The sequence below is a fragment of the Rhinatrema bivittatum genome, chromosome 2 (assembly GCF_901001135.1).
Source record: "Rhinatrema bivittatum chromosome 2, aRhiBiv1.1, whole genome shotgun sequence".
Lineage (NCBI taxonomy): Eukaryota > Metazoa > Chordata > Amphibia > Gymnophiona > Rhinatrematidae > Rhinatrema > Rhinatrema bivittatum.
The window spans coordinates 421,341,493-421,359,372 of record NC_042616.1 but is presented as its reverse complement, the minus strand read 5'-3'; the positions used below and the strand labels follow the sequence as shown (position 1 = coordinate 421,359,372).

Below are 17,880 nucleotides of genomic sequence, written 5' to 3'. Positions count from 1 at the left end.
TAAACAAGTGCAATGAAATCAAAAGTTACATTACAGCAAGGGTCTTAAACTGGGAAGAGAATTAGAATAAGAGAGCCGAGCAGTAAGGATTACATTATTTACATTATTTACATTATAATGTGAAGTCTCTTGTATAATTTGTATTTGTATTCTAACGCTCTTAGACGGCAAGGCACTCTCGTGGGCCTCTCCCCTCTGGGAATGAGGCGATTACTTGCTCCAGGACATCCAACGCTTCGTCCAAGTGTTTAAACAGGTCTTTGATGAGCCTGGAAGACAGTCTACAGCTGCTTCCGAGCTTCTGCACTTATGACAGGGGTCACGCCCCTTGCCAGAGGGCTATCTTCCAGAATTAAGGATGAATTGGTTGCCTGAGACCTTCCAGATGATTTGGAGGCCCTGATTGACCTTGCTGGTCAAGTCGACCGAAGACTACAGCAAAGCCTCCAAGAATTTTGCCCCTCCCGCAGGCCAGTGGTGCTAGCTCCATCCTTCTTGCAGCCCATAACGCTGCCCGCTGCAGCTGCGCATAAGACATCCCTTATGGAGGAACCCATGCAACTGGGGCAGAGCTGTTTGACCCCTGAAGAAAGACAGCGATGGCGTACCTTAGATCTATGCCTGTACTGCACTGGTAAAGGCCACTTGTTGGCCCAGTGTCCTGAGAGGCCGGGAAATGCCAGAACCTAGGAGTCAGTGGGGAGATGACCCTGGGCTGCACCAATTCTGCTCCCCAATATATCGTGCTTGTGACCTTCCATCACGCCCACTCCCACGGAACCGTGGATGCACCTCTCCACCGACTTCATTGTGGATTTGCCTGTTTCTGATGGAAAAAAGGTGATCTGGGTTACGGTCGACCGCTTTTCTAAGATGGCTCACTTTGTGCCCCTCACCAAGCTACCCTCGGCGCTAGAACTGGCCAACCTCTTTACACAGCATGTATTTCGTTTACATGGTTTACCATTGCATATTTCCTCCGACCGTGGGCCGCAGTTTACGGCTAAGTACTGGAGATCCTTGTGCAGGAAATTTGGGGTACGCTTGGACCTTACTACAGCTTTCCACCCACAGGCCAATGGCTAGGTCGAGCGGACCAATCGGACATTGAAGGCTTTTCTTCGAGCATTTGTTGGGGACTTGCAAAATGATTGGGTCACCCTCCTACCTTGGGCCGAATTCTCATACAATCGTCATAAACATTCAGCTACCGGCCAGTCCCCGTTTCAACTGGTTTATGGAAAGATCCCTAGGCCTCCTCTACCGTTGCCTCTTTCAGTCTCCTCTCCGGCAGCCCAGCTCACTGCCCAGCAGCTACACTCCTTGTGGACTTCCACTCAGAAGAAACTCCAACTTGCCTCGGCTAAAGCGAAAAAATATGCCGACCGCCGAAGACGGCCAGCTTCGGTCTTCCTCCCAGGCAGTAAAGTTTGGTTAAGTACCAAGAATCTTCATCTATGGCTCCCGTCCATGCGCTTAGCTCCCAAGCTTGTGGGACCATTCACGGTTTTGGAACGGGTAGGGACAGTATCCTACCGTCTACGTTTACCTTCCACGCTGCGGATACATAACGTATTTCACGTATCCTTACTTAAACCGTTGGTGCTTTCCTCCTTCCATGACAAAACTCCAGTACCTACCACCACCGAAGCTGAAGCAGACGGCATTTATACAGTAAAGGAGGTTTTGGACGTCCGGTTTCATCGTCGCCGGTGGGAGTACCTACTCTCATGGGAGGGGTACGGTCCTGAGGAGAATTCCTGGGAGCCATCCTCCAATATTCTGGACAAGAATCTCCTCCACCAGTTCCATCTCGACCACCCCAGTAAACCCCGGCCTCCAGGTAGGGGGCGTAGGAGAGGGGGTACTGTTGTGGTCCCAGGCCGTGCCCCGGTCCCTCCATCTACCTCTAGGGCGGCCCGTTTCGGAGCTTCCCCGGGCCTGCAGGCCCCTCAGCACGTCTCTCCCTCCTCGGGAGAGACGTCGACGACTCGGCGCGGCTGGCCCCGCCCCCTGACTCGCGCGCGCGGGGAGGAGCCTTTCTTAAAGGGGCCAGCGCGGGAAAATCAGCTGCACAGCTGAGGATGACGTCAGACGCCTTCAGCCATAATCAAGGATCAGATGGAACGTGCCCTCCTTCTTGGGAACTATGAAATAAATGGAATAATGACCTGTCCCCTGCTCCTCTAGGGAACAGGAACGATGGCTCCCAGTCTGTGCAGGCACATATGGTCTCTCGGACTGCCATTTTCTTTTCTTTGTAAGTGCATGCGAAGACCAAAACCGACCTTTTAGCAACTGAGCAAACTCTAAAACGTAACCTTGCCTTATCACACTTAAGACCTACTGGTCGGACATGATCTTGGTGCACTCCTTGTAGAACTGAGCCAGTCGGCCCCCAACCACCAGAACCGAGAAGTGGACCAGCTGCGCATCATTGGGCTGATTTGACTCCCCCTCCTGCCTGAGAGGAGCCATCCCTGCTGGATTGATGACCATGAAAGGACTGGTTCCATGACTGCTGTCTGCTCGAGACCTGCCTCTGCGTACTTCCAGATGTTCTGGATGGCCGAAAACAACCACTCCCTCTAAAGTGGGCACAAGACGGAAAGGAATCTTTACCTTTTGGCTTATCTTCAGGCAATTTGTGGACCTTATTTTCACCAAGAGACTTGATCATCTCATCCAAGTCCTTGCCAAAGAACATCTTCCCTTTAAAAGGTAAGGCTCCCAACTGAGACTTGGACGAAACGTAGGCCGACCAATTCCACAACCAGAGGAGTCGCCAGGCCGAGACCGTCAACACCATTGTCCTGGAGGAGGTCCTAAGAAGATCATACAAGGCATCCGCACTATAAGCCTCAATAGCTTCCAGCCTCTCTGCAAGTTGGGTCTCAGATTCAGAGAAGGACCTGTTCAACTGCAACTGCTACACTCAATGCAAGCCTGCCCTCAACATAAAACTGCTACATATAGTAGCCCGAACAGCAAGGGCCAACTTCTCAAACATTTTCTTGAGGTACACCTCCAGCTGACCCGGTAACCTAAATTGTCGTCTTCTTAGTGACCGCCGGAACAGATGCATCAATCTTCGGGACTTTCAGAAACTCCAGCGTATTCTCGGCAAAGGATACAGTTTATCTATGGCTCTGCTGACCTTTAGCTCTGTATCAGGAGTTTCCCACTCCCTAAACAGCAATGCGCTGATGGACTTGTGAAATGGAAAGGACCTCGCTGGACCCCTGAGGCCAATCATGACCAGGTCCACCAATCCCAATTCAGAGTCCTCCCACGGAACTTCTATACCGAGTTCCTCCAGAACCGTGGGTATCAGGGGGCCTAGTTGCTCCTTGTGGAACAGCCGTACCACTTTCAGGTCATTGCCATCAACTGATGGGTCTCTCGAAATCCCCTGATCCAGTTCTTGATCCGTCAAACCTGATCCATCGCAGAGGGTCCTTCACTGGCTGGTCATCTGCTCCTAAACCTTGGAGGAGCTGTCCACAGCAGGCGGTACCACCCTGGTCCTCAGGAACCGCCTGACCCTCGTGGCTCCCTCCTCTCCAAAGGGCCTGGATCTCTTGGCCAGCACCCTGAGGGCCCCGTTCTCTGACTTGTGTCTCGCGGACTGGTGATCCTTACAGGCTTTGTGCAACAATAGCACAAAATCAGAAGAGTAGGAATCCGAAACGTCCCCGGGGTCCTCCTCTCTGTCTGACGGTGCCCCATCGATGTATTGCCCCACCCCCCCAGAGGCCGCAACCACTGGAGATAAAGGGGAGGTAAATCCCCCTCTCCCCTCCATGGCCCGCGTGGCTGCTCTGCACTTAGAAAAAATGGCCGCCGCTCCCACACTTAGCGGTGAGGAACTGTCAGCGGGCTGCTGCGCCAGTGAGTGCCTCTCAGGCTCGCAGCGCCTGGCCGACTGCACTGCTGCCGTGCTCCCCAAAGTGCCCTCCCCACTAGAGAGGCACTGGGAGCATTTGCCTTCGCACAAGAGATGCGCGTGCGTGTCCCCGCAGGCAGCACAGACCGCACCACGTGGCATGAACACTGGCGCCGGGCTGCAAGCTCAAAGGCCTCCGGAGGAACGAGGAGAAAAACTGAGCCACCCGAATGATTAGGAAGCAGGGCCAGGCCACCAGCGAGCTGATCCACGGCCACCCCTGACTGCCCAAGCAGCTTGACAAACTTAAAACAAGCGCTGTCTTTTTTTTTTTTTTTTTACACTTTAACACAAACATATTGAAAAAATCACTTCCCTCAGAGAAAGGCTGCAAGCTCAGTTCATCCCCCAAGGTGAGTGAACCAGGACTCCCGGTTTTCAGCCCTGTACGGAACTCAAGGAGCGAGCTTAAAAAAGGGTTCCTGACCCCCTGCTCGTTTGCCTCTTAAAAACAGGGGGATGGCCCCACCAGGACCTAACAACCCCCTGGGAGGCCAAAAGCTGTAGTCCAATCCTTATCTCTTTCTTTTTTAATTCAGACTGTAGGCTTTGTACATTCACTATCTGCTGGAGACAGAGAAATTCTGAGGGACTGCAGGTGGCTCCTCGTGTTAAGTGTCAGTGCCAGTAAAACTGTCTCTGTCTCCTTCTGCTGGAGGGGAGGCAAAACCCAGTAATCTGAGCTGATCTGGGTACGTACAGGGCATACCACAGAGGGGAGGTGAGGGAGAGGACTGAGGGAACTGGCACCACTGTATTTCAGATCTCTTTTCAGGCAGAAGCACACCAAAGGCCACCAACCCCCTGCTTGTCTAAACTCAACCAGGAAGATAGCCTTCGCAGACCTATACACTCCTAGGAGACATATCATCATCATCCAACTGCAGGATTTGCACCTCTACCACCTGCTGGAGACAAAGAAATACTGAAGGACTGCAGGTGGCACACTAGTTTATGTAGCAGTGTCAGTAAAGGTTTTCTTCTCTGTCTCCATCTGCTGGTAGAGAGGCAAAAATCCCAGGTGTCTGGACTGATCTGGGGTATGAACAGGAACAGAGGAAGAGTGTGAAGTGGTCATATTTTCTGGCCTTAAGAATAGTTTGAGCAACTGCATTTTGAGTGAGCTATAGGCGGTGGTCCAGTTTCTTGGGGAAACTGATGTAAAGCTAATTGCAATAGTCCAGACAGGAGATAACACAGGCCGGTATCACTGTTGCAAATGCATGGTCATCAAGGAGAGGACGAAGATGATGCAGTTGGTGTTAATTGGAAGAAGGCATCTTTGCTTACTGACAGGATTTAGGCATTATAAGTTATCTTTGGGGTTTTATGGGCCCAGCACTTTCCTCCTGTTCCTTTGGGCTTCCATCTCAATCAGAGCCAGGGCTAGGATATTGCACCATAAGCTTTAATTCATAATGGCTCACTGCCTTTTCCCCCTATTTAATACTCCTTCCCATCTCACTTAGTCCAGTCACTGCAGTGACAGTTGTCAGCCAGGGGCCATGCAGGAAGCCTGCAGTCGTGGGCCCTAAAATCTGGCCAGAGGGTGTCATCCTTGTACAGTGACTGACTCCCTTCCTCTCACAGGCTGTAAATGCCTCTGCAACATCCCCAGCCTTGACTGACCTGGGAAGCAGGATCCTAGCCCGGGAAGCAAGCTCTAGTCCCTCTATATGGCAGCGCACAGAATTGCCACCGAGCCTCCAGCTTGACTTTTGTTTTTTATTTTTTTATCTTGTTGTGTGTGGGCCCATAATAGTTTATTTATCCTTCCTATCCACTTTTCTCTCCCACACAGCAAGGCATGAGGACTGTTTCAGAATTTATAAGAAGAATATGACTGAAAACAAAATTCAAGTTATAAGAAGTGTAGAACTGCATGGAGACTTAAAAGTGTGTTTTATGTTCTAACCTTATTCCCTTACTTCCTATTTTGCTTCCCCTTCTTTCCAGCCTATCTCCCTACTTACTTCTCTCTTTCCAGCCGCTCTCCTCATCATCTTTTATAACTCCCTGCAATGGTATAGCTGCCATTGGCCCAAGCCTGGCTGTCAGCAGTGGAGACTCTTCTTCTACCCTCAGCCCAGGCCTGACATACTACCAAGCAGCTCCAGGCCACCTCACCCTGGTATCATGGCAGTGGCAGTCTATCGGCCCAAGGGCAGGGCAGTTTGCTAACTCACTCTGATCCACTGGTCTGAGCAGTTGGCCTTCGGTGGGGGGGGGGGGGGGGGGGGGAAGTTTCACTCTTCCCCAGTGGATCTGGGGAGTCAAGCTCCAGGGCTTCCAGGCATACCGCCAAGGCAGTGTACTCTCCGGGGGTAACACCTCTACAGTAGTCAGTGCACTTGTGGTTTCATTTTGTCCATTTGCCTGCTGCTTCCCACTTGTGACAGTCTTAGAGACAGACAGACCGACAGACAAAAAGGCAGATGGAAGAAGTGAAATTGTAAGCACTTTCTACTGCTAAAAATCAATACTCTGATTCTAAGAAGATAATATTCAACCAGAGACAAGCTGCGCAGACAACTATGGCCACCATCATCTTTCCCAGTCCAGTTCATGAATGTGACCATGTGCACAGTGCCTGACCTGGCCCATCTTGTTCATACCTGTGAGGCTCAGTAATCTGGACAAGCCCACTGCTTCCCTGGAAAGGTCACTATGCAGGCTGAGACTACTGAGGGAATATCCACTGGCAGTAGGTTGCATGGAGAGTTGCTGGAATGAAGGAAAAGAAAGCGAGACAAACAAATAGAAACAAATTAGTTGCATATTTAATTTACTTAAGTGGGAAACTAGCAGAGTCTGAAAAACTCCCACTGTTTTTTTTTTTTCTAAACACAGGGACTAAACATGTATCAAAAATATTCTAATGCAATATCCATTAATAAGAGGAGGAAGTGAAGACTATAGGTTACTATCTTCCATAGTGTGGGCAAAAGGAGCAAAGGATATCACAGAATTGATTACCTTGCTTTAAAAATGCTATACGATGATGATTTTATTTACTTTAAATATAAAAATTATGTGGAGAACATAATCCTTTTGTTATACTGCTTGTAACAGTCCCTTCATTCCCTATTTGCTGGCAAAAGCTCAAGCACGACATCTTCTTTGGCCAGTTCTTAATGTTGGCCCAATAATAAAGTTATCAGAGCCTGTAGAGAATTAATTGTGCAAGAAGGAAAGATTCCAAACTCTGATCACTCTGTTGCAAACTCCAGTGTAGTTATTTCAACGTATAGAACCAGCTATAAAAATGTTTTCCTAAAGGGGTGTATAAAAATGTTACACAGTTTTCTGCCATTTTCATTAGTGATTACAATCAAACAGCATTCTGGCATTTTTATTTGCTCTGGGTGAGGAAGGGCAAAACCATAAAAGGTCATGTCACAATCACACGATTTTGCATTGCCAGGAAGGACATAGTGGCCATATTGATGTTTCCCATTCCTATGGAAGAGTAATATAGTTGCCATAGATTCACTTAAGCAGAAAGTTGACCAACTCCATGCACAAATATTGGAAAATCAGAAACCTTTGTTGCCTCAAATACAATGACATATCAGTTGAATCTGAAAGTAAGAAGGTCAAAGAGGTCAAAGATCCTTTTTCAGCAATGCTGCAATGAAAAACAATGAAAAACTAGCAGAGTCTGAAAAAACTCCCACTGGTTTTTTTTCTAAACATAGGGACTAAACATGTACCAAAAATATTCTAAAGCAATATCCATTAATAAGAGGACGAAGTGAAGACTATAGGTTACTATCTTGCATAGTGTGGGCAAAAGGAGCAAAGGATAACACAGAATTGATTATGCTGTCTCCATTCTATTTTACAAGCCTGACACAAATGAAATGCAAAGAGTAGACCAAGCTGTTGAGGTCAGTAGACCAAGAACTTTAGAGTGACTCTGCAGCATCTTCAGCTCACATGACAGACAAGCTCATATTTCTCATTAAAAGATGCAAGCTTTGCATTTGTTTGGGAAGTGCCCTCTTACCTTGGCTCTCTGTGCTTGATTTGCTGCTTCTGGGACATCGGCAGCCCTTCTCAACATGACTGCCTCAGCCTGTCATTTACTCAGGGGACTGCATTATGCCCCTGATCACATAACACTAAGAGCCAAGGGAGCACAGGGGAGGATCTGACCAATGAAAAAGCAAAGATGACAAAGTTTTCAAATTTGTCTGGGCTTTTCGGAGTGCAGTTAGAGACAGTAGGTCAGTAGAAGTGCAGCCTGTGACCCTGGCCATGCGAGCATCCCAGTTAGAATGGGCTCTTCCAATTTAAAATCCCGACGCGATCGCGTTTCGAACCCAAAGGTCCTGCTTCAGGGGAATTGTCTACTCGCAATTTCGAGTCTGAGTTCAGACTGTGAAAAAAAGAGATTCAAACGAGCCATTTTTGTGCCCTGGGAATGAAGGGAAGATCTGATTTGGAGATGTAAAGTTTTCAGTGACAATTCCCCTGAAGCAGGACCTTTGGGTTCGAAACGCGATCGCATCGGGATTTTAAATTGGAACATTGTCTTCTATGAGATAAGTATCATTACACTTGGAAAATATACGGAGGAGGTGTTGCACTGATACTGCTGATTGTTTTGGATTTTCCCATGAGAGATGTATTATTAACATTGAAGTTCATCAAGGCTTGGCAATATCCAATTGCAAGTGACTTTTATAAAAAATGAAGTAAATACCAAAAGATATTGGAGTTATAAATAAAGTAATGTGACCTATGACCAATTGTGAGTTTGATTGACAGACAAACTCCTTGCGTATGGGTCCTACAAATCAAATTATAAAAGTCTAAGTGATTTAATTGAATATGTGGCTAATCGAAATGATATAAAAGTAAAACTAGTGAAACCAATTGTATTTTTGTATTAGTACTGAAACGTTTCTGGAATATACTGTGGTGTGTTTTTGGGCCAATTTTTGTGATTGATAGCATAAATTGATAAGCCATCAGACTGTGATAAGCCATCAGACTATACTCCACGGACATCTATGACCACATTAAAAGCACAGTTACTCATCTTAACCAAAAGCAAGCTAGTGGAGTAGTTAAAACCAAGTTCTTTATTATTTTTAATTTTAACCCTTGAATCCCCAGGCCTGTCATCAGACTCCAGGGGTGGAATATGGGTATCCCTCTGCACATCCCAGTTGAATTCTCTGCATGCTTCATTTCTGCCTGTTGCTTTCAGAGGGACTGAAGACACCTTATGTGGCTGCTATCCCCCAAGGGTTAAGAGACTGCATATGTAGCATAGCAATTTCCTTTGGAGGACCTGGAGGAAACTGTATATGTTTATGCATGTATATTACTGGGGGCAGTTGTTAATGTACATATATACCCTCGAGGGGTATAGTAAGCTCACTAATAATGTAAAGGTATACAAGGCCTTGCTACCAGGAGATTTAAGATTATAGTTTATTGCCCTATGGCAGAGTATCACTGAAAACTGGTTTGACTGTGTATCCATATTCATATCTGGTTATGGTTAAGCCTTTACATGTATTTCTCTTACTGCAGCCCTGGTTCTTGAAATAATTAATGTTGCACTGTTTACTTTTGGGTGTTCATTGGCTCACAGGTTTCGGTGCACTACTAGAACACTCATTTTAGGAACTGCTTCTCAGAAGTCTATTCACTGAGGGAGGAATCAGTTATATACAGACCACACCTCTGGGCGGAACTACATATGATAATATCTTCATTTCTGTAACTCTCCACAAATTTTCTCAATAAGATTCTTTAAAAGTTAACATGTTTTTTTTTTATTCTGGGTAGTTGTGAATGAAGGCTCATGGCATCAGATCCCAACCCTGATTCTGATTAAGCTGGAAGCCCAGAGGCATAGGAAAATGGTGGTTGCTCTTTGCCTTCAAAAAAAAGGAAAATTAGTTTCTTACCTGATAATTTTCGTTCCTGTAGTACCAAGGATCAGTCCAGGACACCTGGGTTGTGACTCCGCACCAGAAGATGGAGACAGAGCAAGATCTGTCGGACCCAGCCATATATGCCAATGTGCCTGACACAGCCCCTCAGTCTTACGTAATGTCAAAGTAGAAAAAGGACAAGGAAAACTAACTAGATAATCTATCCTCAACGGGGAGCAATTCAAAAACCCCAAACTGGAACAAAACTCCCAACCGAGGGAGCGAAACTAGCAATCAGAATAAAGGAACAAAACAACGAGCGGACTCTCCGTTTCTTCAGAACAGCACGGGCGGGATCCTGGACTGATCCTTGGTACTACAGGAACGAAAATTATCAGGTAAGAAACTAATTTTCCTTTCCCTGTACGTACCAGGATCAGTCCAGGACACCTGGGATGTACAAGAGCCGACTTACCGAGGGTGGGAAGCAGAGAGTCCCGCACGGAGTACCCTCTCTCTAAAACCCCCGGAATCGGTGGCCTGAACATCCAGCCAGTAATGCCTAGTAAAAGTATGCAATGACTTCCAAGTAGCTGCCCTGCAAATCTCTTGAGGCGACACATGAGAAGACTCCGCCCATGAAGCAGCATGCGAACATGTCGAATGAGCCCTGAGACCCACAGGGACAGGCTTCCCCCGCACTACGTACGCTGAACCAATGGCCTCTTTGAGCCAACGGGCAATCGTAGTCTGGGAAGCCGCACCACCTCGCTTTGGACCCGAGAACAGGACAAAAAGGTGATCCGTCACCTGGAACGGATTAGTGACTTCAAGATGGTGGAGGAGGGCCCTCCGGACATCCAACCTCCGCAAATCCTGCATATTCGGCTCCGACATCTTCCCGACTGTAAATGCGGGGAGCTCAATCGACTGATTTAAATGGAACGCCGAAACCACTTTAGGTAAGAAAGAGGGGACCGTCCGTAAGGAAACCCCGGAATCCGAGATCCTCAAGAACGGCTCCCTACAAGACAGCGCCTGCAACTCCGAGACTCGCCGCGCCGAAGCAATTGCGACAAGGAAAACTGTCTTCAACATAAGGTCCTTGAGGGTTGCCCGTTTTATGGGCTCAAAAGGAGACGAGCACAAGGTGGCGAGTACCCAATTGAGATTCCAGGACGGACAAGGATGACGCAATGGAGGACGGAGATGCTTAACCCCCCTAAGAAAGCGCGCAATGTCCGGGTGTTGTGCCAGGGAGCCCCCCATTGGCCTGGAGGACCTGAGCCCAGCGCAGGCTGGCCCGCATGGCGAAGTTACTACAGATGGCTGCGCAGACCCCCAACGCCGAAACTTCGAAAATCTTCTTCAGTTGTAGCTCTAGCTTTCTGTCCTGTATGTCCTTGAGAGCCGTGGCTCCTGTGACCGGAATCGTTGACCGCTTCGTCACGGCGGACACCACTGCGTCCACCTTTGGCAGGCGGAGGAGTTCCAGCGCTTCCTCTGGTATCGGATAGAGCTTATCCATGGCCTTGCTCACCTTCAGGCCCAACTCCGGAGTGTCCCACTCACGGAACAAGATATCCGAAGCCAAAAAATGGAATGGGAAAGCTACCGCCGGCCCAGTGAGACCCAGCAGCACAGGATCCATTTTGGCTCCCGGCAGGGAAACTACCGGCGGGGCCTCCACCCCCAGCTCCTGGAGAATAGCTGGAATAAGCGGGGACAGCTCCTCCCTGCGGAACAGACGGACCACCTTCGGATCATCTCCCTCGACGGCTGGTGTTCCTTTTCCAGAACCAGGCTGAGAAGGACTCTCACCTGCCCCCGGGGGCTCCTCGGCCGGGTCAGCCTCGTCCGGTGACGTGGAGTCGGAGTCCGTGTCTTGCGGGACGCCCCGCAACGGGCGCTTTTGCCTCACTGCGATACCGCTAGAGCCTTCAGTGGATTTTCTCTTCCGGGATCCGGTAGCTCTGCCGGATCCCCTCGCGGAACCTGCCTTCCCTGTTTTCCGCTTGCGCCTTATATATTTCAGGACTTTGCGCAAAAGAAGCGCAAAATCCGACGAATACGAGGACCCGGATCCCAAGGATGCCTCGTCCTGACTGGACCCTACTGGGGACTCGGCCCCCGCAGGGGTGCTGCCTCCCAAGGGCCGCTGCTGCGGCGAAAGCGCGGGAGGCATGCCGCCATCTCTGGCAGCCTCCCTCGTGGTTTCGCGGCCTGTGGCCAAAATGGCCGCCACTCCCGCGCTGAGAGGAAACGGGTCTGCCGGCCCGTCGGCAGCAGCAGCAGCTACACGCAGCGGCGAGCGCGCCGCCCGGGACCGGCCCCCCTGACCGGCCCCGGACAGTCCCTCACCCCCGGAGACGCAGACCGAGCAGATGCTGTTGCGGGAAAGGCGCGCGCGCGCTGAGCCGCATGCTTGGCATGCGGCACGACCGGGCAACAAACAAATTAAAATCAAAATGAAAATTAAGTTTAAGCTTCAATTCGCACTAAAACTCGCGCCAAAACGCCCCCCCCCCCTGAAGAAAACGGAGAGCCGGCGCGAAGAGAGACAGCCGGCGCAGAGAAAAAGACAGCCGCTTTTTATTTTTTTTTAAACTTGCCGCTGTCCCCGGTCCTGAGGCTCCTGTTCCAGCGGGGGTGAGTGAACCGGGCTCCCCGGTGTCACCCCCGACGCTGCTACTGCACCAGCCGGGTCCTCGACCCTAGCAGCGGCCTCAACCAGGGGGGGATGGTCCCCTCAGAACCTTCCAACCCTCCTAGGAGGCAGGACAAACGGGGATCTTCTCTCTCTTCACTCTAAATTTCTCAATGTAAAGTTATTATATATTTTTTTTAAACCAAACTAAAACCGAACCAGCCCTGCTATCTAACAGACCCCAGGGAAACCAGAGGCTGTGACTAAACCTGCACCATCTACTGGAGACAGAGTAAGACTGAGGGGCTGTGAGAGGCAAGTTGCCATATATGGCTGGGTCCGACAGATCTTGCTCTGTCTCCATCTACTGGTGCGGAGTCACAACCCAGGTGTCCTGGACTGATCCTGGTACGTACAGGGAAAAAAGTTTACTTTTTTTTCTTTTTTTTTTTAATTAATTGGGGGAAGGAAGCATACTATGCATACAATTTTTATTCAATTGTGTGTGCCTGGAGCTGGAAAATTTTAAAACACAACAGGTTATTCTAGAGGAAAAACTTAAACACACCCATCATACTTGCTTTGCTCTTCACCATTCCCTTAGTATGATTGGGAGCGGAAATGTGGTCCTGCAAAGCTAAACTTTCTAACATTGCTATAGGGGATACACAGCACTTAGAGAGGCACAAAAATATTTGCAGCAAAACGCTCAAAATCCTCTAGACACTCCCATGTTTCATTTTCTTGCATTTTGTTTCCTGGAGTGGTTAAAATGCTGAACAGCTGAATTTCACACACACTGTCAGACATTCACAAAATGAAAAGTGTGCTTTCTGTACGCACATTCCTTAATGAGTGGCACAGACTCTGGGATACATCTTCTCACCTTATTGCCCATGCCAGAGGAAGAAACGTTTCGTGTCTTCATCCGGCGGCCTGAGGTCGTCGGGCATCTTTCTGAGTTTCTTCGGCCTTCATGGCCAAAGAGAGAGGTGGAAAAATCTGTGAGAAGATAATGAAAAGTTCATAAGTTTTTAAAATGTGTGGACTTGTGTCTTTGGAGCCCCCTGCTGCAGTGCTAACTTCCTTCAGCCTGCTGGAACCTGTGGCAGCATGGTGGTGCCAGAGTTTAAACCGCTGTAGCGCAGCAGCTGAAGGAAGCTGGTGCTGCCGGCAGCTTGGAGCCCTTGTTGGGCTCCAAGCCTTGCATGCTAATAATCCCTGAAAATCATCAACCAGATTTAGATTGCAAGTGGTTTTAGGGGCAAGTCACAATCAAATAAATTCTGTTACTAAAATCAACTTACTGTGCATAAAAGATGAGATGATGTTGATCTCAATGCAAAATGAAAAGTAATATGGTTTACAATATGGACTGGATGATATGCATCTTAGGGTACTGAAGGAACTAAAAAATGAAATTTCTGATCTATTAGTTAAAATTTGTAGCCTATCATTAAAATCATCCATTGTACCTGAAGACTGGAGGGTGGCAATGTAACCTCAATATTTAAAAAGGGCTCCAGGGGCGATCTGGGAAACTATAGACCAGTGAGCCTGACTTCAGTGCCAGGAAAATACTGGAAACTATTCTAAAGATCAAAATCATAGCGCATATAGAAAGACATGGTTTAATGGAACACAGACAGCATGGATTTACCCAATGTTGCGCTTGGAGGTGGACCCTTGTCCTGGGGCAGTGGAGAGACACCTCCTAATAGGGAACAGAAGGCAACTGCCCCCAGGGGGCGGAGCACTGGAGGAGACAGAGGCTCGGATGAGCTTCACCACTGGAAGCCCGAGGTCCCCCCGGGAGAAGCTCGTAGGGACCCGGGCTGCTTGGACTTAGGTGGGCCTCGCAGGGTCCGGCGTACCCACAGACACAGGGAGAGCGCGATCGGGTTCAAGACTAGAGGTCCGATGCAGCAAGGAGGACCAGAACAGCGTAGGTGAATGCAAGGCAAGGAACAGAGCCAGAATCTAGGGACGAAGTCAGGAGAGCAAAAGTCAGAGTCCAGAGGTCAGTCCATGGGATGGTCAACAAGGCAGAGGTCAGATACCGGAGGTCAGATGAGGTCACAGGCAGGCCGAAGTTGGAAGACAGGCAGCAGGCAAGCAGGCAGGTCAAGGGACGAGCTGAGGTCTTGAGGCAGGCGGCAGGCAGGCAGGTCAAGAAACAAGCTGAGGTCTTGCGGCAGGCAGGCAGGTCAAGGAACAAGCTGAGGTCTTGAGGCAGGAGGCAGGCAGGCAGGTCAAGGAACAAGCTGAGGTCAGTACCAGTTAGTCAGTCCAGAGGTACTACCTGGGGAAATGTACAGACGAACACAGGAACTAGGATGCAGGAACAAGGCAGGAACAGAACTGGAACAGAAGGATCCTGGTATGAGACTTAGAACAAAACAAGAGCAGGAACAAATGCAGAGGCAATCTAGCATACAAGCCGACCCGATTGCCAAGGCAAGGAAGCACAGACAGGAACTTCCTTAAATCGGGGGATCAATCAGGGTGCGCCGTGGAGCTAAGGCCCGCCCTTGGCCCTACAAGAGGCCAGGTGGTCCGAGCGCGTGCGGGCATGGCCAACATTGATGAGGATACCGAGCCTCGGCGTGAGGCCTGGCGTGTAGTGGAAGGCCCAGCGACCACCGCCGCAGGAAGCCGGGGCCTAGAGGAGCTGGCAACTGCCTTTAGGGAGGCCAACCCAGGACCTGCCATGGGACCGTGAAGGTGAGCAGGCCCATGCATGGGACAGCTGCGGACGGGGGGGCGTAACAGTACCCCCCCTTCTAGGCCTCCCCCTACGCAGCTGTGGTTTGTCAGGGTAGGCTCTATGAAAAGCCTCCAAAAGTTCCTTATCAAGGATGTTCTGTGATGGTTCCCACAAATTCTCCTCAGCCCCATAACCCTCCCAGGCGAGAAGGTATTTTCACTTGCCTCGGCATCGCCGTACGTCGAGGACCTCTTACCTGGAGGGAAGAGTCAGGTTCTGCAGAGACCCAAGGAGCAGGAGGAACTCTGAGTGAGGGCCAGGAAAGGACCAACGGTTTTAGCAAGGACACATGAAACATGTTATGGATGCCCATAGAACAAGGCAGCTGGAGTTGGTATGATACAGCTCCCACTCTTCGGATCACAGGAAATGATCCTATATATTTCGGAGCCAGACAATGAGAGGGAAGTTTCAATCGGATATGTCAAGCACTCAGCCACACCTTCTGGCCGGGACGGAATAGTAGAGCAGGACATCTGTGAAGGTCCGAAGTGCGCTTAGTGCGTTCAGCAGCTTGCGAGAGACGCTCTTTTACTTGGGTCCAAACTTGACGAATAGTATGAGCCATGGATTGTGCCGCTGGTGACCAGCTGACCCTCGGCACTGGAGGCAGAGGCAACTGTAGAGACAGATGAAGAGTCATGACGTCGAGGAAGGAAGTGTGTCTTTGCCACTGGAAGTCTGCGGTCCCCCCAGGAGGAGCCCGTAGGGACTCGGACCGCTGGGGCTTAGGTGGACCTTTGGGAGGTCGAGAGTTTGGTGCAAGGGCTGGCTAGAGCTTCACCCCTGGAACCCCACGGTCCCTCCACGAGGAGCCTGTAGGGACCCGGACTGCTGGGACTTAGGTGGGCCCTTGGAGACGATGGTCAAGAAGAAGTCCAAGGTCAAGTGCCAGAGGGTCGTCGCTCACCAGTCCGAGGTCACACACCGAGGGATCACCACTTGCCAGTCCGAAGTCACACACCAGAGAATCACCGCTTGCCAGTCTGAAGTCAAAACCAGGAATCACCGCTAGCCGATCCGAAGTCACACACCAGGAACACCAAGACGAGACAGGAACAATGATTCAAGACACAAGAACTCACCGAAGCAAGCAGACCTGACCAACCATGGAAGTTGCCAAGTCAAGGAATGGTCAGAGGAAGTCTCCTTTTATACTTCCTCTGGCCCAATGGATTGAAATCAGCTGAAGACAATTAAAGGGACGAGGTCCCTTTAATTCTGGTGAGGAGGCGCGGCCCCACACCTAAGATGGTGGCGGCCATCTTGGATCTCGGGCCGCGGAGGAAAGCTGCTAGCTGCCGCGAGGGAGGAGCAGGAACGGCTCCTAACCCGGTAGCTAGCCCGGAGGCCCGCGCCAATGCGCGGGGGCACCGGGCACATGAGGTAGGGCAATCTGCCCCGACGCTGCCGCGGCGGCCGCCATGAAGCTCAGGTAGGGGATGCGCCTGCGGATGGCCGCAGGCGCGGAATACAACAAATAGGTTGCTCCAGATCATCCCCAAACAAAAGCTTTCCTTTAAAAGGGAAGGAACCCAGCTGAGACTTAGAAGAAACATCAGCCGACCAATTTCGGAGCCAAAGAAGCCTCCTCACTGAAACTGCCAAAGACATCATGTGTGCCGAGGTACATAGAAGATCGTACAAAGCATCCGCTGTATAAGCCACCGCTGCCTCCATGTGGTTCGCCTGTTCTGCCTCCGCCGGAGGCAGCTCCTAAACTGTAAGCAATTGCTGAACCCATCTAAGGGTAGCTCTCTGCATGAGACTACTTCAGACAGCAGCCTGCACTCCGAGCGCTGATACTTCAAAAATCCGTTTGAGGAGAACCTCCAGCTTCCTATCCTGGAGATCCTTGAGAGCTGCCCCTTCTGTCACCAGAATCATTGTGCGCTTGATAATGGCCGAAACGGCCGTGTCCACCTTAGGTATCTTAAGAAGATCTAAGAACTTGTCCGGCGGTAAAGCTTTTCCATGGCCCTACTAACCTGTAGGGTGGCTTCAGGCGCATCCCATTCCCGGGTCATACGCTGTAAGAGCATCAGGTGAAAAGTAAAGGTTCTAGGAGAAGCCCGAAGACCCGACAAAGCAGGATCCCCTGAAGAAACATCCGCCACATGCTGTGGAGCCTGAATATCCAATTCCATTAGCACATGCAGAATCAAAGGGTCCAGCTCCTCCCTACGAAATAACCGGAGCACCTGCGGGTCATCCCTTCAATCTGAGCGGAATTATCCACGTCATCGCTCGTGTCTACCGGGGAGAGGTCCAGTAGTGCGAGCCCAGGAGAAGTGGAAGGTATCGGTATCTCCGCGCCAGGGGTTGGACAGGGTAGTAGGATTCTAGGAGCCCCCTGATCCTCCGCAGGCCTAGGAACCTTTGCAGGAGGAGCATACTGCAAATCTAAGTCTGTCTCTGCTTCCATGTAAGCTTTGTGCAGTAATAAAATAAACTGTGAAGAAAACGGATGCCATCTCTTTAAGGGCCCCCCCCCCGGAGGCAATGGAGGTGGAGGAGAAGGATCATGCCCCGGATCGTGAGGCCTTTCAGAGCTCAACGTGGGTGGAAAAAGTGGCGGGAAATCTCCTCCCCCTGAGCCCTGTGCAGTATTGGAGCCCGAATCGGA

The 17,880-nt window shown here is 50.1% G+C and overlaps 1 protein-coding gene across 1 annotated transcript in view; it reads right to left on the bottom strand.

Annotated features, from left to right (window-relative positions):
* Nucleotides 1-17,880, bottom strand: part of FAM227A (family with sequence similarity 227 member A) — a 230,846-nt gene that overhangs the window by 113,801 nt on the left and 99,165 nt on the right. Inside the window, exons 8-9 of the mRNA XM_029587120.1 lie at nucleotides 13,374-13,489; nucleotides 6,562-6,670 (exon numbers count right to left, since the gene is read on the bottom strand). Of these exons, the coding sequence (XP_029442980.1) occupies nucleotides 6,562-6,670; nucleotides 13,374-13,489 (225 nt within the window). The remainder of the gene's footprint in view (nucleotides 1-6,561; nucleotides 6,671-13,373; nucleotides 13,490-17,880) is intronic.